At 41.4% G+C, this 23,554-nt stretch overlaps 1 protein-coding gene across 3 annotated transcripts in view; it reads left to right on the top strand.

Annotated features, from left to right (window-relative positions):
- LOC141495590 (uncharacterized) overlaps positions 1-23,554 on the top strand; it is a 106,115-nt gene that overhangs the window by 14,851 nt on the left and 67,710 nt on the right. For all 3 annotated transcript variants that reach the window (XM_074197097.1, XM_074197096.1, XM_074197098.1), the window contains exons 19-39: positions 378-577; positions 2,105-2,208; positions 4,802-4,917; positions 5,349-5,516; positions 6,031-6,248; positions 7,368-7,462; positions 7,642-7,748; positions 7,968-8,147; positions 8,937-9,142; positions 10,188-10,291; positions 11,966-12,081; positions 14,856-15,023; positions 15,843-16,045; positions 16,541-16,644; positions 16,983-17,098; positions 17,806-17,964; positions 18,301-18,500; positions 20,818-20,918; positions 21,622-21,740; positions 22,474-22,641; positions 23,099-23,307. In XM_074197097.1, the coding sequence (XP_074053198.1) occupies positions 378-577; positions 2,105-2,208; positions 4,802-4,917; positions 5,349-5,516; positions 6,031-6,248; positions 7,368-7,462; positions 7,642-7,748; positions 7,968-8,147; positions 8,937-9,142; positions 10,188-10,291; positions 11,966-12,081; positions 14,856-15,023; positions 15,843-16,045; positions 16,541-16,644; positions 16,983-17,098; positions 17,806-17,964; positions 18,301-18,500; positions 20,818-20,918; positions 21,622-21,740; positions 22,474-22,641; positions 23,099-23,307 (3,161 nt within the window). The remainder of the gene's footprint in view (positions 1-377; positions 578-2,104; positions 2,209-4,801; positions 4,918-5,348; positions 5,517-6,030; positions 6,249-7,367; positions 7,463-7,641; positions 7,749-7,967; positions 8,148-8,936; positions 9,143-10,187; positions 10,292-11,965; positions 12,082-14,855; positions 15,024-15,842; positions 16,046-16,540; positions 16,645-16,982; positions 17,099-17,805; positions 17,965-18,300; positions 18,501-20,817; positions 20,919-21,621; positions 21,741-22,473; positions 22,642-23,098; positions 23,308-23,554) is intronic.

Here is a 23,554-nt window from a genome sequence, read left to right as displayed (position 1 = left end):
TGGAAAGTCATTTCTCTAACTAGAGAAAGATCCTGAGTTTGGGTTGTGGTTTTTGCCCTGAACTACCTGTATGGGTTTGGGTGAGACAAATGAACCTTAGTTTCCTTATCTGAGGAATGGTTGGACTAGAAAGGTCTCTAAGATGGCTTTCAGTTCAGACAATGTTCAGCCAACCAGAGCCCCTATAACCACATGCTCTGAACCCATGTTGCCAAAATGCCCTACCAATAGCAGCCCAGAGAAATAGTGATTTCACAGTATGATATAGTATGTCCACAGACCAGTCTTGAGACTTTGCCTTCTAGGGCTGGTTGTGGATGAACCTTTCAACCTAAGGGGCTTTCTTAAGGGGAACCTGCCCTCTGATTTCCCCTTAGCCTTGGAATGTCTCTGTGGAAGTGAGGCATACCATGCTGGTCCGGACCCTGGAGCAGCTGGGACCCCAGCTTCCCACCCTGGCTGAATCTGAGGCTAACCAATGGCTTGTGAAACGGCTGGCATCTGTCTTGGACACCATTGATGCATCTGTACTCCGTCACATCCCTGTCACCTTGCCTTGTGGTCCCTATAGAGCTCTGTGAGTTGGGACAAAGGGGGCCAGAGAAAGAGATAGAATTGGGCTGGAGAGAGGGGAGAGGTCCATGAAAGGAGAGCCAATGAAGCTGTGAGGCTGAGGTTGATACTCAGAATCAAAGACAACTCATTCCCAATTACTAGGGGCAATTAAAGGTGAGAGACAGATGTGACTCAGTGGGTAAAGTAATGAACTCTTCTAAACTCAGAATCTTATGTGCTATGTGACCCGTTCAAGTCACTTAATCTCTGTTTACCTCAGTTTCTTCAACTGTAAAATGAGAATAATAATAGCACTTACCTCACAAGATTGTATTTTCTAAAAGCCCTTAGCAAAATATCTGGTACATAGTAGATTCTAAAAAAGTGCATCTTCCCTTTTCCATCTTCTTCTGACCCTTATTTGCTATGTGACCATGGGCAAGTGACTTAATCTCTCAGTATCTCAGGCAACTCCCTATTTATTGCTGATGAGCTGCAATATGCATCTCTGAAGAGAATTCCTGTAACAGGATTTCCCTTTGCTAATGAAATATCAGATGGGGATTTGAAAAAAATTAAGGACAAGGTGAACCTGGATAATAAAAAAATCACCAATAATCCCCGTGTCCCCAAGGTTGTTTCCACTTACAGCTGAGGTGTAGCACACCTGTAGAGGTGAGCTAAATTTAGATCTGAGCTTCATCTCTAGGAGGTGAATGAAGGGGGAAGCTCTGATGCCAATAAAAGGGGGAATTAAAGCTGAAATAACCATGTGTCAGCCCTTAATCGAGTGAATATTGGCAGTAATTTTATCATTGAGTTCTCCAATCCTCTTCACTGGGAGGAACAAATACAAAAGTGCATAAGGGGCTGAATTTGATGTTAGAATAGACCAATTCAAATCATGCTTCAGACACCAGCAGTAAGGCCCTGGGTAAATATTTAATCTCTCTGTGTTTCTGTTTCCTTGTCTATAAAATGAGAAAGTCATTTTGGTTTTCTCTGATAATGGGACAAGAACCAACCAACCAAAATGAGACAATGGAACTCATTGTCTTCTAAGGTCCCTCTCAGTTCTCAATCAATGATCCTGAGTTTTGTCAGGAACTTAGATGTTATAGATGTTATTTGCTCTCTCTCTCTCTCTCTCTCTCTCTACTCTCTCTCTCTCTCTCTCTCTCTAATTACTATTGGAGACAACCATATAGCCCCTGATGGAAAATCAGGGGTGGGAGGAAAATTGGGTTGAAAATTTTTTTTAGCCAGCAAAGGTTTTCTTAGGCTTTGGTCTAGCTTTTAGAAAGGAGTATTATAAATCACTATAAAATATGAATTTTTATTAAATTTTGCAAAGTATTTTCTTCACAACAATTTAGAGGTGAGTCATGCAGATATTATTAATTCCATTTTTTAGATGAGGAAATTGAGGTTCAAAGAGCATTTATCTGTGGTCACATAGTAATTGTGACAGAGGACTGGAAGAGATGTCCTCCCAGCCATAGCATAGCTACTTGCAGACCTAACAGCCTGACCACTTTCCTTTTCTCAGAATCACAGCTGTCAGCTCTAAGTATGAAGACTTGGTTCAGTCTCAGAAGACAGATGTATTCAATTTTCTGACATCGTTTCTAACACAAAAGTCCCCAAATACAGGTAACAAACCCCTCTCCTCACCCTGATGATATTGTCTTCTAATCTCCTCTAGCTTTACTCTTTCCATCCTTCTCCCCCTCCATCAGGAGAAAAAGGCTGCAGAGCGACAAATCTCAGAGACCAGACTCAGTACAGCAGCTCTGAGGGGACACAGCTTAGAAGTAGGTGGGGGTAGAAAGGAAAGGATGGGCAACTAAGCAGATTCTGCCTAAGAAGGCTTCTTAGAATAAGTAAAGCAGCAAGGTATGACTGTCCAGTGAACATGGATTAATAGAGAGGGCCAGGGAGGAATTTCCAGGAGGAAAAGAGGAAGACCAAAAGGAAAGATCTTTTTCTTTGGATCTGAGATAGCATGGTGTGGTTGAGTAGAGCTATCAGTCCCTCAGCCCAGAATACTGCCCCAATCAGATTAAAATGTAATTGAGGAATATTTAATAAAATACACAAAAATTTAATAAAATATAAATAACATTACATTTTAAGATTAAGACAACATGCATCCTGCCCATCCTGCCTATACCACTGTGTAAAGCGGTATATTTAGAGACAGAGACCTGGGCTTAAGTCACTTCACCCATTTCCCCTTCCATAAAATGAGGGTTGTGAACCAGATAATCTCAAAGACTCTTTAAGTTTCAGCAGTTTGTGATTTAAGGCAGCAGATAAGATGGGCAAGATACTTAGGTCTTGGTGGGGGACTGAGGTAGTGAAAAGTTATCTTTCCTGCTCATCATCTGCACTTGTTAGGAATACAATAGCTCATTCCATCCTCACAATAACCCTGAGAGGAAGTTGTTGTTATTATGCCCATTTTCCAGAGGGAGAAATGGAGGCCAATAGAGGTCAAATAACCTGTCCAACATCACACAGCTAGTACATGTCTAAGAGAAGATTTGAGCTCAGGGCCTTCCTGAGGTCCAACTGTCTAGCCACTATACTATAAAGCTTCCTTGCAATACCAATGCCACTCAATTCATAAATATGACTCTGAGAATTGGTAATTCCAAAGATCAATGATTTATCTCTATTAAAATGACATTCCTGATGTCATCATTTAACTACACACTTTCTGCTATTCTCCTTTTGGTTCCAAGACACCATTTTTAACCCTTCCACAGTTCCAGCTTCCCAAGAACTCACCAGAAGGGGATGAGGAAGACTGGTTCTAAATTAGCTCTTTGAAGTTTCCTGATGCATTTCCAGCTCTAATACCTGAGGCCTTCCTAATTGGCTTCCTAATCTAATCCCCTGGGCTGGAGGCCTGACTGACCTACATCAGTTTCCAAAAGATTCCATTTTAGAGAAATCTAACAAAGAAGACTTTCCCTTTGACCCTAGGACTTTCATCTTTCAGTACTTGGTAAACCTTTCAGATTGCTAAAACTCTAGACTTCTTTAATCACTGAATTTGCTGAGGCCTCAGGGGTCCAGAGATTTACCAGACCCAGCTACTGCCTTCCCCTTTTCATCTACCACCACAGCTGCCTAACCAGGATTGGCATCTATTTTCTCTTTCTCACACTATTCCTGTTTGTTATATATCCTCTAGACCATAAGAGTGACTTTTCTAAGACTTACTTAAGAAAGAATATAATAAAAGAGAAAAATAAAATAATATGCCAGACTAAGGTAATTAGCATCTAAAAGAAAGCTAGCATACAAAATTATCCAGTTTTATATTGAGTGTATACAAATTAATCTCACTAGCTTCAGTTCCCTGAGGCACATGATTCTCTCAATGTTCAGTTCCAAATCACCACCACTGCCAAGTTTAGGAATTGACTTGCCTTTATCAATTGAATCAATCAAGCTCATTTGTCTGTTCTATAATTCTAGGTTTATGAACAGCCAATCAGGATCCTGGTTGCTAGAGGGCATTTGAGGCTCTATCTTATTTTAATCACTTAGCTAAGGATAAGAGATTAATAGTACTATATAATAAGCTTTTAAAAATTTTATCCCAGGGTGGCTAGGTGAGGCAGTGGATAGAGCAGCAGCCCTGGAGTCAGGAGTACCTGAGTTCCAATCCAGCCTCAGACACTTAATAATTACCTAGCTGTGTGGCTTTAGGCAAACCAATTAACCCCATTGCTTTGCAAAAACCTAAAAAAATAAAAATAAAAATAAAAAATAAATTCAATCTAAATTAAAAAAAATTTATCCCATTACCTAAAAATATAATACAACTGATAGAAAAGCAAGGGTATGTTAAAGCTAGTTCCACTCAGACAGAGAGCTGTTAGATTTTTCAGTGTGAGTCTTTACACCTCAGAAATCAGTAAATGCTGCAAGTCAGGGTTCAATGCATTGCTTTGTTCATTATCCAAACAAGAAAAGAGATGGAGAAACATTCAAAATACTGATTGAACTTTAAAATGTTATTTTAAAAATGTCATAAATACATTTTCCAGAGAGCCAATTACTAAACATTTACCAGTGCAACCCTGTTGTAAGTTACCTCCAAAGTTCACAAAAGTCAACACTTTACTGATAGACTGTACCCTGTTCTAGTCTTTCCTTCTTGGGGAACTCTCAACAGTCCTTCCACTCATATCTTCCTTTAGACTGTCATATTGGGTATCTTTTACTGTAGGTCCTGCTTGTGATAAACAGACCAACACTAGGAACTGGTTAAACAAGTATTTGGGGAAGTTTTCCCAGGAGGCCACATATCTCCAGTTGGTCAACTACCACCAAAGGTTTGATGTGGTAAGTCTCATTAGCAGGGAGTGATCCAAAGGCAGAGCTTCCAGAACAGCCTTATTGAAGGGTCTGCGGACTTCTGCCTGTATCTTGGACTAGGATAATGACAATAGTAATGGGGGTGGGTGGGTAAGCCAGTTCTATAAGGAGCAGATATGAGTTTGGGGGCTCCATATTGGGAGGAGACATGGAGGTACAGAGGAAAGAGGAAAAATAGCTGTGCCCTTCAGTGTTCAGAGAACGAAAGATCTCCTGATCTGAGAAAGAGATACAGGCATACTATGAGGAGTCCCTATTCTGATGGAGAAGACATGACTTTAGAGAGCCCTGAATTTGAGACATGTAGAATTTTGAGAACAAAAGGAGACTAGCAGCATCAATGTGAGCTGCACTGGTCTGCTCTGAGAAGAAATTTCAACCAGTCTTTATTCTCCCAGGGGACTGTGTTGGATATTCTAACCAACAGTCAGGTGGGGGATGCTCTGGTCTGTTCAGACCTGTTGACCACAAAGGAGTTGGACCCTCGTTTCACACGGTTCTTCCAGCAAAGTTCTACAGAGGCCATACACCAGATCCTGACCACATTTACCAGGACTGCCCATTCGGTAGGCAGTAGGGCCAATCTACTCTGCAGGAGAAGGACTGTTCTTTGTTTTCTTCTCTAAAGTATTTACTTGGACTTATGGTCAAGTCTCACACGACACAGTGGGTGCCAAAGTAGGGGAAGCATCACCTTCTAAAAGAGTTCTCAGCCAGGGAGAGACATTCTTTTTTTTTAATGAAATGATTGGTTTACCTGATTTTTTTTTTCTTTCCATCCTCTTTTTTCTTAAAAAAATTCTTTATTATGGCTTTCTCAGAATGGGAGGGGGGATTTAAGGGAAAATCTAAGTGATGCAAAAAAAATTTATTTTTTTAAGGATAGTCATTCTCCTACCTTTTATAAGGGCTATATAAGCCCTTCTGAACAGATGAGTCAGTGACAAATTCATTCTTTTAAAGTCACCTTGATTATCTGTTCTCAGTGACAGTCTTCCCCATCAAGAAGCTTTTCCTCATGTTTATCCTCAGTCCCTCAATGCAGGGAAAGATCCAAACTTTACATCTTTCTTATTTGAGGGTTCCTCTCAATGCAAAATTGAAGTCCCACTTGATGCAGAACCTGCAAGGTGGCTCCTGACAAGTTTCCTGACCCTCACATTAGTTGAGAGGGAAACCTTCACCACCGCAGACTGGAACACCACCTTCCAGGAAGAGCTGATCTTCTTTCTGCCCATGTTCAATGAATCTACACTGGCATTGGTTGTCCCCCGGGACATTCATTCCCTAGTCACTATGTAAGTCCTGGGCTCTACCTATGACAGTCATCAGAGAGTGTTCATGTCTGTGTGACTAACTAACCCTTCTACCTAGATAGGACTTCTTTCTCCTCAGGTCTATGGATGGTGGGTGGAGACCCTGGCCACCCTCCTTAACTCCAAGAACTACTGCTGAGGGACTGGCAAAGTATTTAGATGGTGGAGGCAGATGCTGTTGACCAAAAGACTGGTCCTAGCTCTGAATTTCACCTTGTCAGCCATGATCCTCTCTTTGTGCCTGGAGATGCTGGGTGGCAGATGATGGAATATAGATAGAATATAAGCTTCTTGAGGGCAGGGATAGCTGTATTTTTGTATTCCAAGCACCTAAGAGGCAACATGGTAGATAATAAAAATGATATTGGAGCCAGGTGGGACCTGGGTTCAAATCTCAACCCTTAACACATTATGGTTGTTATGACCCTGAGTAAATCAACTAACCTCTCAGTACCCTAGAAAACTCTTTAAAATTATAAATTACAGAACAGTTGCCTATCTGCATTTGGTAAAGAAAGTGTCTTCACCAGATATTCCCTTTTAGAACTAAGAACTCCTTGAGAGAAGGGACAATTGGGGGGGGTTGCCTTTCTTTGTATCCCCCAACATTTAGCATAGTCCCTGGAAAATAATAGGCACTAAATAAATGCCTACTGACTTATTGAAAAGTAGTTCTTTGATGCCCATCACATTTAGGAAGCTTAATAAGTGCTAGTTAAATTGAAGTGTATTGAAGATTGCCGTGATGGTTCCCAGAATGTCACGATAGCTTCTTAGCTGCACCAGGATGCACTGACTGGAAGAGCCTGGGACAAGGATAAGATATTATAAGAGCCACAAGTATAGCATGACAACAGCCACCATCTTGCAATGACTTCTAGGGTGTTGTGACAGTGCCACACTCTCAAGGTCAGGGAATCTAGTGATGGTTAAAGCATGTCAACAATAATGAGTGCTATCCAGGGCATGTTTCTTCTCTATATCCACCAAGGAGAGCACACCAAGTTAGAGAGGATGTCTAGGTTCAGGAATGCCCTTTCCTACCTGTTGGAGATAGGAAACCCAAACCCAAAGTTACCATTCTTCTCTTCTATTTCCCAGTGTGTCAAATTTGGACACAGCTCACAGTCTCATGCCTGCAGCCTCCCAGAGAGCAGTTGCTCTGTGGATCCTGAAGCATCTCAGGATCTTGAATGGTGGGTAATTCCCTGGTGACTCCCAGGGTTCAGATTACTCTTTGTTTGATGTGTTTGGGAGATGTGATCTAGATTTAGCTGAATGTCTCATAAAGACAGGCTAGACCTGGACTTCTTTGGATCTATCTTCCTTCCTGATGAGCTAAGGGAGTTGAAACTACTTTGGGTTTTTTTTTCAGCTATTCCTGTGGAGCCTTTCAATGAATGGATAAAGAGTACATGGGGGTCCTTTTTCTCCGAGGTGACATTGGAGGAAGTGAAGTCTCTTAGTGGAAATTTCAATCCAGTACGTGCTTCTCTGCTAGGAACATATTACAGTGGAGGTTGGACTGGACCCCCCAGTGATTCAATCTTGGGGTTTGAGCCCCAGGTCATGAATTCAGTCATTAACAAATTGAGCCCCTAAGCCTGAACCCGGACTGAGTCACAATCCTAGACCAAACTAATATAGACCTGGTCTCAATCACTACTGAAAATTCCCTAATCTGCACATTCTTCTTCACAGGCTGATGTTCTAAGTTACTTGGATGTCCGACAGAAGGTAGAGTTTATGGTTACTCCAGATGTGCTCTCCAATGTCACTGCAGTGGAGGCTGTTCTAGAGAGTCTGGTATCCAACCAGGGTAGGATCCCATTGATCACAATGGAACAATTCTTGTCAGAGTTCAACCTGGCTCTCACCAAGGTGAGCAATTCCACTGTAGTAGTCCCTGAATACTAGGGAAGAAAATACTGCTTTAGCTTCTAGTCCCTAGCTTGGTCTAAATGAGATAAATTACATTCTTGAAATCTTTAAATTTATAAGTTTCAAGATCTATAGATCACAAGGGATGGAACTACCTCACAGAGGTGGAATAGTGGAAAGAGTATTGGATTTTCACTGGCATGGTGGATAGAGTATTGGATCCTAGAGACCTAGGTTCAAATCCTGGGCTTTGTCATTTGTATGAACTGAGAAAGTTTCTTCCTTTTTCTAGATTTTGACTTCCTTATCTTTAAAATGTGGACATTGGTATAGATAATCCTAATGTCTCTTCAGTCTTTAAAATCTAGCAGCCTATGACCAATGGATCTTGCCCTGGGACTCTTTCCTAGGCAACAAAGGAATAGCAAGGTCTTAAGGCTCAGACATGAATCTTCTTAGCTTGGTCTTTTTAGGGTAGTCCCAATTGGCTCAAAGAGCCAAAGTACTTAACTTGAGGCAAGTATCTTCCCTACTCCCCTCCCCCCTGGCCTCATTTTTCTTCTCAGTAAAATGAGTGGAGTGGACTAAATGATCCTTACAGTTTTTTACAATTCTTACTATTTAGTGTGGGAGTGACTTGGGACTGATACAAGAGAATGCAGAGGATTGGGTAAAAATGGGAGCAAGAGTACATAAAAGGCAGGCAAGCCTGGAGGATCTCTGGGGGAAGGGGGAAAGGTAGGACATCCCACGGAGCACAGGCTGATATTTTCTATTTCCTCACCTTAGGACAAGAATCCTACCCTTCCAGCCCAAGTGAAACAAAGTATTTTGGATATATTGCTCCCTAGCCTTGCCTTTCACTTCACAGTCTTCTCTGAGAAAGACTATGAGCTCTGGTTCCAAAAGAACTTGCGTGTCCTGCTTCCTGGTATTTCTGCCCAGGGTCTCAGTCTCCTCCCACTGGACCTGAGCTATTCTTCTTACAATGCCATGTGAGTCCCCCTAAGGCCTGGGTGAATAGATCCCTAGCTAGATGTAAATTTACATGAACATAGAAGAGATGGTACAAACCCCCACCCAGTACCAGGTAGCAAAACCTCACCATCACTAAGATCCCTTTGTAACCAACCCTGTTGATTGGCTAAATGGGGAGGGGGGCAAGGGAAGGAGTGCTAAAAGGAAGAGAAGAGGAGACTAGTCTAGTGTTTTGTACATAATAGGTGCTGAATGCAAGAAAGAATGAGGAAATAAGAGAAAATGTATTTGGCACAGTGAGTAGAGTGATGAGCCTAGAATAAGGAAGATTTGAATTTAAATCTGGCCATATTTGCTAGCTATGTGACTCTGGGCAAGACACTTAACCCATGTTTAAATGCTTCAGTTTCCTCATCTAGAAATCCATTACACTGTACAAAATTCTATATAAATGTCAACTATCAATATTATTATCACTTATTATTCATCATGCAACAGGCAATGTGCCAAGTGCTTTATTGATATTATTTCATTTGATCCTTACAATATTGGAAGGTAGGTGTTATTATTATTCCCATTTTACAGTTGGGAAAACTAAGTCATACAGATATCTAAGTGACTCACTCAGGATCATGCAGTTTCTGGGATTGAATTTGAACTAGGTCTTCCTGACTGCACCCCAGAATTAATAACCACCACCATCCCCCTTTAGGAGCTCCCAGTCTGGTTGATTCTTAGGTCTCTGTTCAATTAGACATCTATTAAGTGTCTGTTACATTCAAGGGACTGTCATGGGCTCTCAAAGAAAGACAAAAGCAGACAAGAAGTATGTAATCCTATAGTCGAGTTAAGAAGGGCTTTTGTCCTTTTTCTGGTCCTATGTCAGGTTCTCCCATATGCACCCATTCTGTTTTCTGATTGATTCTAACTTGCCTCAAATCTACTGCCAACATCTGGTCACTATGTCAACCTTGTCACTCAATCCTCTCACTTTTCCCATCTAGACAACCATGATTAAACTACTTCTCTCCATCTCCACCCCTTTTTCCTCCCTTATCACAGTGTTCGTGCATTTGATGATGTCTTCTCCCAGTGCTCCCCTCAGACAACCCAGAATATCTACGGCTTCATCCAAAATGTTCTGAGTTACCAACTTAGCATATCAGGTACCCAATTCCATCCCTGCTTTTCCTATGGCCACTTTGTGGGAGTTGGATGGGGTGGAAATCACATCACATACTATGCAACAGCATGGCCAGGACAGGTGCTAAGAACCTCTCCCCAATAATTGGGAGAGAGGAGTTGGGCTGGGGAAGGCTCCATAGAATCATACAATATCAGAGTTGAAAGGATAATTTCCCATTTTATGGATGGAGAAACAAAAGCCTAGAGAAGGAAAAAGTCTTGGCCAGTATTATAAAGTCAGATCGGAATAAATTAGAGGACCTCCAACATTGGGGTCAGCATCCTTTAAGAAGTAGATAACTCTTTCCTTCTGGCATACCAGAAGCCAATGGAGAAGAGAGGCAAGAAGAAGATGGAGGCAGTGTGGTCTCTAGAAAATAGATAGGACTACAAGTACCAGGATCCTAGATCTTAGTGAGGGAATGCAGGGGAGGGTTTAATGGGTGTTAAGGAGTGGTGGTAAAATATAGAAAAAGCAGTGAATTTGGAATCTGAAAAACCTAGGATTTATGTTTACAAGCATTGTGACTCTGGGTTAATTGCTTAACCTCTCTGCCTCAGTGTCTCAATCTATAAAATGGGGATAATAATATCTATAATACTTATCTCTTAGGGCTATTGTGAAAATCAATGAGTATTAAATACTTTTGTAAACTTTTAATTTATATATATATATATATATATATATATATCAGCAAATTTTATTGTAAAAATTTTTTAGAGATTGTGTGATGTTGTGAATAGAGAGGAAGACCTAGGCTCAAGGACTCCTAATAGAGAAGGAATGACCCTGGGCAAGTCACTTAAACTCTCAGGGAGAACAAGTCCTTCTCTAAGACTATAAATTATGGTCAGTTGTGGTGGTACATACTTGTGCTCCCTGCTCCTGGGAGAGACTGAAGCTAGTGGATAATTTGAATTCAGGAATTCTGAGTTATTAAAGCCAATCAGGTGCCATATTCCAATATAGGAGGTGGGGGACTATAGACTGCCAAAGGAAAGATGAATCCACCCAAATCAAAATCAGAGCAGGTTAAAATTTCCTTGCTGATCAGCAGCAAGGTGAGCCCTATGAGTGACCACAATACTTCCAGCCTGGACAAATTAGGAAGAATCATTCTCAAAGAAAAAAAATAAAATAAAAGGGCATAAGTTACAAATAAGTTGCTAACTTTTACAGATAGAGGCAGTCCCCATGCTGGAAATTTCAAATACTGACCAAAAATAAGGTTATTTTATGGGTTATTGCAATGTAAGCAGATTAGAAATTGAAAAATGTTGTAGAAATATGGACAATCATTATTAATGACTCTTATTGCCTTTACAATAATTGACAGTAGGGGGCAGCTAGATTGTGCAGTGGATAGAGCACCAGCCCTGGAGTCAGGAGAACCCGAGTTCAAATATGACTTCCAACACTTAATATTTAGCTGTGTGACCTTGGGCAAGTCACTTAACCCCTTGCAAAAATAACAACCAAAAATAAAAGGATAATTGACAGTTAAGTATTTCCCCTAAAGTCATTGATCTGGAGGACTGGATAATGTATAGTTAGGAATATAACCCCTAGATAATAGGGAAATAAGGGTACCTTGATATTAGCAGGACCCTCCCTGATCCTGACCATTCTTTCCTCTTGTTTCCTGGTGGGCCAGGTTCTGTGTTCCCTGGAGCCTATAACAACAGCCAGAATTATCTTCAGCTCTTTGGCCAATTCCTAAGTTTTGCCAATTACACGGAACTCCTTACTTTCTACTCAGCATTTAATGGGGTAGGTATGGAACCTGCAGTCCTCAAGGTACAGGGACCCACAGGGCTCAGAACAGGCTAGATTCTCTGGAAGATCAAGGGTCAAGGACAGAAGGACTTTTCAAGCAGCCTTTGCTAAGTCATAGATTTCTCTCCCTATCTCCTTTCCCAATCCTTGACCCTTGAGAAAACACTGGTTTCAAGAAACCTTCATTTAAGACCAAACAAACATATGATGGACTTGAATCTGTGTTTTTGCACAAATTCCCTTGGACAACTTTCTTAGTCAGTCAATCCACTTTTACTTCTAATTAATTCCAGTATCATCTAGTGCCTACTCTTGCCAAGCACTGGCAATACAAATATAAATATTGCAATAATCTCTACTCTCATATTTAATAGGAGAGACAACAAGAACATATACCAGTATACACAAAATAAATATAAAGAGAATAAGAACAAAGTAGTTAGATATGATTAGTCAAATATAAAATTAGCTACAAGCTCAAGAGGGAGGGTGCTAGCAGTTAAAGGAGTTGGAAAAATCTTCATAGGAAAGATAAACATCTTGTGTGTGTGTGTGTGTGTGTGTGTGTGTACTTTTTGTTTCCAACATTAGAATTTAAACTGTGAGTAGAAATTATTTCTTTTTTTCTTTAAACTGTATCCAGTGTTGTGTTCAAATCAACTGGGGATAGTCAAATGTTAAGTTTCTAGTGTGAACATTGACACCTTGGAAACAGGCTATCACTAGAAATCAGGTCTTGATTTATGGTTTTGTTGATTATCTAGGCTTAAGAGAGTGATGAAGAAAGTATTAATAATTCAGATTAAACTTAAAAGTGTGCCATGAATGAATTTTTTCCATAGAGATGGTAAACATTTTACCAGCATTTCTAGCCCTTTTTGCCTAGAACAGGGTCTGGCAAACAGCAAGTGCTTAATAAATACTTGTCAATTGGTTGATCAGAGTTTCAACTACATATTAAAGGAAAAGAGGGTGTTGATGAGAAGGTAAGGACAGCCAGTGAAAAGGCAAGAGGATGGGAAGACAGAGGGCCAGTGTAGCTAGATCATAGAGTACAAGAGGGGAAATAATGGACAATTAAGCCTGGGATGATCTTTGGGAACAGATTGGTAAGGGCTTAAAAATTAAACAGAAGAGTTTATTTGATTCCAGAGGCAATAGGAAGTCACTGAACTTAACCGAGTAGGGGAGTGACATAGATCTATATTTAAGGAAAAATATTTGGCAGTAATGTGAAAGATGGTGAGATTGGAGGCAGGGAGATCAATAATTTAATCAAAAATTGCTATCCTAATGGCAGCTAAGTGGTACAGTGGATAGAGCACTGGTCCTGGAGCCAGAAGGACCTGGGTGTAGCCTTAGTCTAGGTGACTCTGTTTGTCTCAGTTTCCTCATTGGTAAAACGAACTGAAGAAGAAAATGGCAAATCAACTCCAGGATCTTTGCCAAGAAAACATCAAAGTGGTCACTAAAAGCCAGTTATGACAGAAAATAACTAGACAATAAAAACAAACTATTGTGATGGTAGTGTGAGTAAGGAAGAAGTCTGCCTGCAGAGATATGACAGAAGTAGAAACAGCAAGATTTGTACATTGATTTAATCTGTGGGTTGAGGGAGGGTGAGGTGAAGAGGTCAAGACTATGGTTATGGACTTGGAAGACTGAAAGAAAAGTGGTACCTTTGACAGAAACAGGAATTTTTGAAAGAGATCTTAGGATCTTTTTGGTTGTGTTAAGTGTGAGATATCTCTGGGACATCAATTTTGAAATATCCAATAGTCTATTGGTAACGAGATTGAAGCTCAGGGGAGAAACCAGGACCTATATATAATTCTGGAGGTCGTCTTCAAAAAAAAAATTAGACCCATGGGAGATGATGAAGTCACTAAGAGAGAATGTAGAAAGAGAAAGAGAAGAGAAGGGAACCTATAAGGTTAAGGAATGCCCCCACTTACTAGTCATGACTTGGATGATGAACCAGCAAATGAGACCAAGAAAGACCTTTAACCAATGCCCTGGCATACCCAATTTAGGAGACTACTGTCTACTTGGGGACTCAATGTGTATTTAGATAAGTAAATAGAAGATATTTTGAGAGCATGAACAACTGGATCATAGAAAAGTTTCAATGAAGGAGATAGCCCTTGGGGAATATTTGAAAGAAGACCAAGATTCTGACCTGAAATATAAGATAATTGAGTGGGTGCTCAGGAATTGAAAGAAGGGAAGAAATCTGGGAATGGGGTAGCATTGAAGGAGTTAAGGGAGGTCTCCTAGAGGAGACAGGATTAGTGCTAATCCTTGAAGGACAGGAAAGGCTTGGATATAGAGAAAGAATGGAGGTAGAGCATTCCAGGCAGAGGAATGAACAAAGAGGCAATGGACTCCAGGTGTAGATCAATAGATGGTCAAATGAAGGAATTTGTTTGATTTGCCTTTGCATGTTTTTACAAGGATTTCGTTTTTATTTTTTCTTTTCTCCAATGGGAGGAAGAAAAAAAGGCAGAGAAAATGATTTTTTCTTTAAAAAACAACAACAAACTTTGAAAAAGGAAAAAAAGGAAGGAATGAATCTAGTTTGTGCAGAAGACAGTAAAGAAACTGACCAGTGAGATAGATTCTCTGTGCCACAGTTTCTTCATTTGTCCAATGAGAATGTCAAATGGGGAATGGGAATGGTGGCACATTAGACTGAGGATATGACAGTAACACAGCATCCAGTGGATACAAGAAAGTATCAATTTTCCTTCTCTCCTCATCATTCATAGTATGAAGTCCTGGATAGGCTCTCAGCCCAGCAGCTTGGGGAGATGATGTTAGTAGTGGGTGCAATAAGGAACGAGCGTTTAGCCATCAGAATTCTGTCAGAGATGGAGCAACGACCCTTCAAGGACATGGTTGAATTCCTGGCCAGGTTCAATGTTGTGGCCCAGCTGGTAAGTGTCCTCCTCTTGAAGGACAGACCCATCTCCCTTGGCTCTATCTCCAAAAAGCTAACTGCTTTATTGTTGGAGACCAGCCTTGCCTATTTTCTCATCAGTTCCCCTTTCCCCCTCAATGAATCCCTTCCTCAGTCCATCTAGAAGCTTTTGCTTTCTCTTTCTGAGCTCCCAGTAAAGCTCCTGTCACCCCATCCCTGCAAGGGTGATGAATGAATCCTGTTTTATGTGCTCAGTTCTCACACCTGGACAGCACTTTGATCTTTCCACAATGTTGTCTTTCTTTTATAAAAGATCTGGTCCTGGTTTGTGCCTTTAGGAATACCTTTCTTATTCTTTTTTTCCTTAAGTCAAAATATTCCCCTAATCATATTTATCATTATATAATGTTGTACAATACACCATCAATGACAGAGCCTGATAAGGTGCAGACTCTCAGTAAGTTTTTTAATTGATGGACCAATCTCACATTCTAGGTATCACTCCTAAAGACAACCTGGTTTTCTATTTTTTTGACTTTTCAAACTATCTCTGGGTTTATTTGGTGTTTTCACTAGAAAAGCCCTTAGAGGGCATCTAGTTTTATTTACATGTAAGGAAATTGAGGCCTTGAGAGGCATTGTCTTAGGTCTCAAAGCCTATCAAATGGTTTTCCTCTCCTTGTCTGTAATAAGGATGCGGTGGAGAACACTAGTTTGAGAGTCCTAGCCCCAGCTTTGATCATTGGTCAATTGTGTGACTTTGAGGAGGTCACTTGTCTTCGAACTTCAGTTTACCTCTCTGTAAAATAGACTGCTTTCTATTATGACCCTCCAGAGGGGCATCACCATTCTGCCAGATACTCGCATCCGGACCCTCACCCTCGAGTCCATCTTCCAGCTGCTCCCATTCCAGACCTTCACAGCCCAGGACTATGACTTCTGGTTTGGTCATCTGATGCCTCTCTTCCTGCCTGGTCTCAATAGCAGGCTCCTGCTGTCGATTCCCCAGGACATTGACTGCCAAGCCCAACAGAATTTGTAAGCTCCTAATCCTTGACTTCACCCAGGACCTTATTCTAGGGTCATGTTTGATGGAACTGCTGACCTCTGGCTGACTCAGCCCAGCTTCTCTTAGCATATCATATCAATCCCAATGGCTCCTGTCCAGGACCTGAGAACTCAGGTTTGGGTCAATCTAGTGGTCCAGAATTATTCTACTCGAGATCTGAAAATCTTTCACCTCTTTTCTTTCTCTTCCTCAGTTCTCTCTGCTAAGTCTCAATTCCACCAGTTGTGGGAAGGCAACAACAGTAGAAAAAACCATTGGGTTTGGAATCAGGAGATCTGGGTTTAAATCCTAGCCCTGATACCTCCTAGCTGTGTGTGTTTTAAGAGATATAATGTCTCTGAGCCTCAATTTTTCCCTCTATAAGATGGAAAGCAATAACATTTGAACTATCTATTGGTCAGGGCTATTGTGAAGAAAGTATATCATAAATGATCATTGCTATTGCTATTATCCCCATGATGCAGGGTGGCTGCTCTAGATGGTGTTTTTGACCATTTAACAGATGAGCAAAGAAGATTAATTCATAGATGGATCCAAAGCTACTTGGAGGCCCTTCTTCAGACACAAGGTTCTCTGTCCTAGAGCCCACTGAACTTACTCAGTCTCCTGGGAGATCAATGAACTGGGATTTTTAGAGTGATACATGGAATTAGTAATTAGGGATCAGTTGGATGGATAGCAGATACAGAGTTGGATCAGAGCTGTATCTGGAGTCAGGGACAGATTTGAGTCTGTGACTGGGGAATAGAATCAAGCTAGAACTGAGGCAGAAGCACAGCCTGGGGCCACAGATCAATGATCTGGCCTGAAGTCAATGATCATTCTGTGGGAGATCCAGTCATGCCAGCTTTTAGTCAGATGGGATGGGTAACATTAGTGAATTGACCCACAGGCTCCTCTTCATAGGTACAACTTGCTCTGCTGATGCCACCAGCAACCTCTGGATCACCCACAATTACCGGCGTTTCCGGACTTTTGCCACCATGGAAGAATTCTCAAACCTCAACCCAAATTTCAATGGGGTGGGTACCCCAGCCCTACCCTCCTTACCTTCCTCTTATGATTGCACCCTTCGATGTGTACACCGGGAAAGAAAGAAGTGACAAAAGTTGGGGAGAGTGTCAGTCACTACTGGGCTTGCCAACCACATGCATTCACAATTCTTCCCATCCAAAGTATCAGCTCCAAAAACCAAGAGGGAGAGAGGAGAGAAGAAAGAAATGCATTACCTCCTAATTATTCATGCCAATAGTGGAGACATATGGGTAGATAAAGACATTATGATATATAATCCAAAAGATTAGGCAAATCAAAATACCAGATGATGTCTAAACTACAGAGGACACATTGCAGAGTGGAAAGAATGACACACTAACTCCCTGGATATCTGGGTTCAAATTCCATCTCCCATGGTACCCTGGACCAGTTACTTTATATTTCAGAATTTCATTTTTCCTCAACTATAAGACAGGATTAATAATATTCCTAGGGTTGTTGTAAGAAAAGTATATGGTAAACCTCTAAGCACTGGAAATGTTTGTCCAAATAATCATTCAAAATGGAAGGATAACCAGTAATCTGAAGATCATTTCAGCTGGAGGCATCATAGGATATATTGTCATGATTTCTACTCCCTAATTGAGCTATTATCCTAATGAATTTACCTCACTTCTGTTGATGAGGGAGTTTCATAGCACATATCTGACCACACGGTATTTTCTATTGGTAGTTTTCAGCCCTGACTGAGCTATCTGCAGGCCAACTGGCCCAGGTCATGATGCAGACGGGAGCATTTGCTGATGAATCTACCATTCTGAAAGTCATAGGCCAGATTAATACAACCTTGGACCTGGCACAATTTTTTAACAGCCTCAATACCCTGGCCCAGGTGAGTATTGGTTCTCAGATCATCTAGCCTTAGTGCTGGGCAGGGTTAGGGAGGAAGCTTCATGGGTATTCTCTGGAAGGAATGTTTAACAAGGGTCTTTGAGATTATTTGCATGTTAATTTGCATAGCTATTCTAGGAAGTTGTTCTATGAGAGTTATAAAGTCTGATTTGGTTGTAGGGATGGTGGCTATTACTGCAAGAATAAGGAAGTGAAAAATAATTGGGAGCCTCTCTGATGCAGTTAGGGAGTCAAGACTGGGCAAACCTAGGACTTGTGAAGCCCTGGGCCCCAGTCGAGGCAAGAAAGCTCGAATAAACCAATATTGGTCTTGCAGGCACAGCTCCAAGGCAGCGTCCACAAAGACCTCCTGCTCAGCCTGGCCTTCCAGCACCTATCTCTCCACTTTCCCAAGTTCCAGAGCACAGACTTTGCCTACTGGTTCCAGAATGGCCTCCAGAATGTACTGCAGGCAGTGAATGAGACCTTTGTTGCCCAGATTCCCCAGACCATCTCATGTGATGCTTACCAGAACATGTAAGTCCTGAGGTAGGCTGGGAACATTAGCTGACCTCTATATAGCTGTCCCTATATTCAGGAAACAAAATCACTGGACAGATTGTTCAGGGCCTTTTTCCTAGGGAAAAGGAGCATGATGACGCATCATAGGAACAAAGATTTAGGGCTAGAAGGGACCTGAGAGGTCATCTAGTCCAAACCCCTCATTTGCAGATAAGAAAACTGCAAGAGATTAATTTTTTTCTTCTATATTCAATCAGTAGGTATCTGAGATGAGATTTGAATTTAGTACTCCTTGCCTCCAAACTCAGGCCTTTCCACTTCCCCAGGGCTTTCCTCCACGATTCTCCTAGATATATATCTCACTCCAAGAGTAGTTGGTTACCCCTCCCTCAAAAGGAACTGACTCAATCAGATCCTGATTTCAGAATGATAAATAGCAAAGAAGTTTAGTGTCCAGAGCAAGGGAAGTGACTAATTCAATTCATTCAATCCACATTTGTTTAACACTTACTACACACTAGACAGATGACAATCCCTGCCCTCAAGGAATTAACATACTACAGTCCAGAATTAGACAGAGACTATGTGGAGACTTTAAAATCATAGTTTTAGTACTGAATGTGACACACACACACACACACACACACACACCCCTTCCCCTTAGAAATGAAAAAAACCAAGAACAAGTGGGGAAGTGACTTCACTTGGGTCCCCTAGCTTCCAGGGTAGTAAGACTTCCACTGTTCCACACTGCCCTCTGTCTGATCAGATCTGTCACATTTCAGAAAGGATGACCAGATTAGTAAAGAGATTGAATATGCACTAGATAAAGATTGGTTGAAAACATCAAAGAAGATTAGCTGGAAAATCCAAGACTTCAAAGGACACCTGATATTACCTTCCCCAATCATCTTAAGGGTTTTTGTGTGGAAGATAGAATAGGAATGTTCTACCAAGCCTCAGAAGAACTAGGAACAGTGGATGGGAGTCACAAAGAGACACAACCAAAAGGAAAATTTCCTGATAATTAGTGAAGTTCATGAGCGAAATGGGCTTTATTTCAGGCACTATCTCTGAAAATCTCCAGACACAATTCAGTTGCCTACCTGCCAGAGACATAGCACAGGGGCTTCCTGGGTGTCTGGAAGGTGCAAAGTTGACTTCTGAAGTAGGGTCCTTTCAGTTCTATGGGTCTCCAAGGAAATTCACATAGGTGACTGGAGGAAACAGAACTTGGGGACCTGCAGTGCTGATTTGGTTACTCGATTACCCAAGTCTGTGCCCTCTATCTGGAACCTGTTAAATGGTCTCTTGACACCCAGAGAGAAAAGGGATTTTTTTCCTTCCCCTGGGCCTCATTTACTGCCAGGGAGGGACAGAGGCCCCAAGGAATGGGCCAACCTCAAACAAAAACAGGACAGAAATATCCCTTTAAATGTTTTCCAAGAGCCTCATTAGCTACTGCAACTCCTGTTTGTTCCATACATCAGAAAACAAAATTTCCAAAAACAAAATGGCCACAAGTAGATTTCAGCGCAGACCAGAAGAATGAATTGCCCCGCTCAATGCATTCATTCATTCAGTACTGTTTTAACACACTGAGAATTGTATCAAGCATTGGGGAAGAAACAAAAATATATAATGCTGGCACGGGGACTTACTAGTTGTGTTCCTTAGATAAGTCACTTAGTCTGTAAAAGTAGTTTGTAAAGTTTGTAAAGTAGTTTGAACTAGATAATCTCTGGGTTCTTTGTAACTCTAAATCTATCATCCTAAAATCCTAGAACCTGTTCCTGGTCTCAAAGAGCTTGCAGTTAGCAGTTAGTACTATTTACAGTCAACATACTAAACATTTTTCCTAGTTAAGGTAGGGAATAGGATTTCTTGTTCCTTGTCTAAACTCTAGAGGACAAAAGCCATTATGAACAAAATCCTTACTTGGTTTTCATGTGAAAAATGGTTTAAGGGTCTTCATACGTAGTTAGACTTTGTTGTTTTTTTTTTTTTTTGTTTTTGGTAAGACAATGGGGTTAAGTGGTCACACAGCCAGGTAATTATTAAGTGTCTGAGTTCAGATTTGAACTCAGGTCCTCCTGACTCCAAGGTCAGTGCTCTATCCACTGCGCTAACTACCTGCCCCCCATAATAGATGTTTAAAATAAATATTGATTGATTGATTGGATGCCTGAAGCAAGTCATTTCAATAATGTGGGCTTCAGTTACTCCATCTGTGAAACAGTGGTGTTGAACTAGATGGAATTCCACTTGTCCATATCTATAACACCCTCATTTCTGTGATTTTTCATTTTCATACTCTCCTCCTCCCCCTCAGATTGAAAGGATTCAATAATATCTACCAGCTCATCCCTGCCCCCAATGCCCCCAGTGTATTTGGATTCTGCAAAGCCTTCCTCACAGCCAAAGCTCAGTCAGGTATGTGACTATTACCACAATACCCATGTCATTGCCTCATCCTTTATAGATGTTGTCTCTTTTGTTATGTTTGAGCCACATTGAGTCATTCATCCTGCTCTGTAACCAAGGATATATATTCAAGAGATGGATGTTGGGATTGGGGGGGGGTATTCTTGAATCCAAAACTGTGCTAAAGCTGGACATGATGTTGGGGCTCTAGCTAAAATTAGGGTTAGGGATTAGTCTGGAGCTAAGATTCAGGCTCAGTCAGAGACTAGAATGCAGGTCAGTTTGAAATTAGGATTGGAATCAATTTGGGTCTAGGTTTAAGGGTCATGTTGAAGTTAATAATAAGGAGTCACCCTAGGACTGTGATTAAGAACAATTTATAGATGAATAAAAGTTTTATTTGACTAAGAAGGGGTTAATACAATTCTCTGTCCACATTTACACCAGCTCACTTGTGGCTGTAAAAATGAAGTATGCAAATCCCAGAACCATTAGCTACTCTATCCCATTTGGACCACAACATCTTAGAAAGGACCTCAGCAGTCCTTCCCCAGAAGACTAGGTTTCTAACCCTTGCCCCTGAAGGGAGGCATTCATGAGCAATGAGGTAGCCAGAGGATGGGCAGGGTATACCCAAAGAGGAGAGAATTCCAGGAACCTAGAATGATTGCAACTAGGACAAAGCCCCCATCACAGATCTATACCTCTTAAGGAACACCCTGTGGACATGACATACCCAATTCTAAAGTTTGGCTGGACACGTACCTGGGGAACTTCAGTGTCTTTGCTGACTATCAGGACCTGCTCCTTTGGAATGAGAAACTCCAAGGGGTGAGTGAATGATGTCTGCTCAGGTGGATTGGACATGAATTCAGTTGGAGGATGGGCTGTCCTTCCTTTTCTTCTCAGGATCCCCAGAAACTATTCCATTACATTCTTTCAGATGCTGAGGTCAACTTAAATCTCTCCTCTTTTTCATATTTCTTTACCTCTGAGGTTTGGCCTAAATTATCTGATTATGGCAGGTTCAGAGTGCTGGGACTTCTGGGACAGCTGCTATTGTTATTATTGCTCCAAAGAGGGCAGAATAGAATAGAAAATTAGGTAAATAAAAATAAAAAAATAGATAAACAAAACAAGATTCCTTTTCGATTCTAGAAAATAACCACAAAAACTTGAACAAGTTACTTAATCTCCCCAAGCCTCAGTTTCCTTAACTATAAAATGAGGGGGTTGGATGAGATGATTTCTAAAGTCCTTTCCAGATTGATCCCTTATAATCCTCAGTCTTTTTATTGGGTTTTTCCTTCTGGTTATCTTTGTTATGCATTCATATTAGAGTCTTCAGTTTCTGTATTCACACTGTTTTCAGGTCCAAGGGGATATCAGGAAAGCAGATGGCCTGAGACAGACTATTTATTTCCAATCCCCCTACCAATAATGCAAAACTTAGAACAGAGTAGACATAGGCTGCAGACTCTTCAGAAAAGTCCCCTCAGTTCTCAAGCTCAAGATCTTAACTACAAAGAGCCTCCATCTCACTTTGTCCCTACATCTTCTGTAGCTGTCTTTGCTGGACAAAATGACTCCCATCCAGTTGGCCTCATTTGCCATACAGTCTGGCATCATCAGCCTTGAAAAAGACATGGATCTGGTCCTTGCCAGGCTCCAGAGCATGCCTACAGAAGCTGTGGATCAGTTCCTGAGCCAACTCACCATGGAACTTCAGTTTGTAAGACCTCCATCTGGCCCTGAGATTGCCAGCAACTGGAGAGGAGTGGTTGGTTGCAAGATTCAGGGCTCCCTTGCAGGTTTAACCTGTTTCCCTTTTCTCTACCATTCATCCTTGTCCTAAAATTCCTGAAGCCTTCTAGTGACCCAATCCTTCCCCCTCACCCATTGCTTGGGTCATCTCTGTAGTAGGGCAGCCAACCATATCCTCCAAAGGTCATATCTGAGATTCCAAAATTGCCCTTCTCCCCCACCCCAAACTCTATCTAAACTCACATTCCTGAATGAAGATATTACTGGGAAAATCGACCTGATGAACTAATTCCTTCTGGTGTATTACTGATATGAGGATGGGGAAAAGCAGCCCCAACCCCCCAAAAGGGTTTTGATTCTCAGATCAAGATGGGGTTCTCTCTCCCATTCCAATTATCCACCCCCTCCCATGCTCTTCTCATCAGTCATCTGGAGCCATCCGAAATGTAGTGGTCAGAAGGAAGATGCTCAAGCAACTGGTGGGCCAGATTCAAGGAGAATTCTTAAGCTGGAGACCAGAGGACTGGACCCTTTTCCTCTCAACCAAGCTCCTGCCTCTCCTTCCCAGTCTGGGTGCTGAAGATGCCCAGCTCCTTTTGTCCCATGTCTCTGGATGTGACAGCTTCCAAGCTTTGTAAGTGGACATCAAAGGAATCCTAGGTCAAAGCAAGCTGGGGGATGGGGGGGGGGACTTTGGAGGGAGGAAAGATCAGTGACAAGAGTTGACCTTTTTCCTGATCAGTTCAGCCAGAGTTTGTTAAATGTTCAAAGTGTGCCAGGTTCTATGCTAGGCATTGGTGTGAAAAAAAATTAAAAATAGCAGAGTTTCTGTTCTCAAAAAGTTTATAATCTCCTATCAATCAACAAGTAGTTTTATAGTG

Source organism: Macrotis lagotis, chromosome 8, assembly GCF_037893015.1.
Source record: "Macrotis lagotis isolate mMagLag1 chromosome 8, bilby.v1.9.chrom.fasta, whole genome shotgun sequence".
Classification (NCBI taxonomy): Eukaryota; Metazoa; Chordata; class Mammalia; order Peramelemorphia; family Peramelidae; genus Macrotis; species Macrotis lagotis.
Note: the sequence above shows the minus strand (reverse complement) of the source record. Positions and strands in the feature narration are given on the sequence as shown.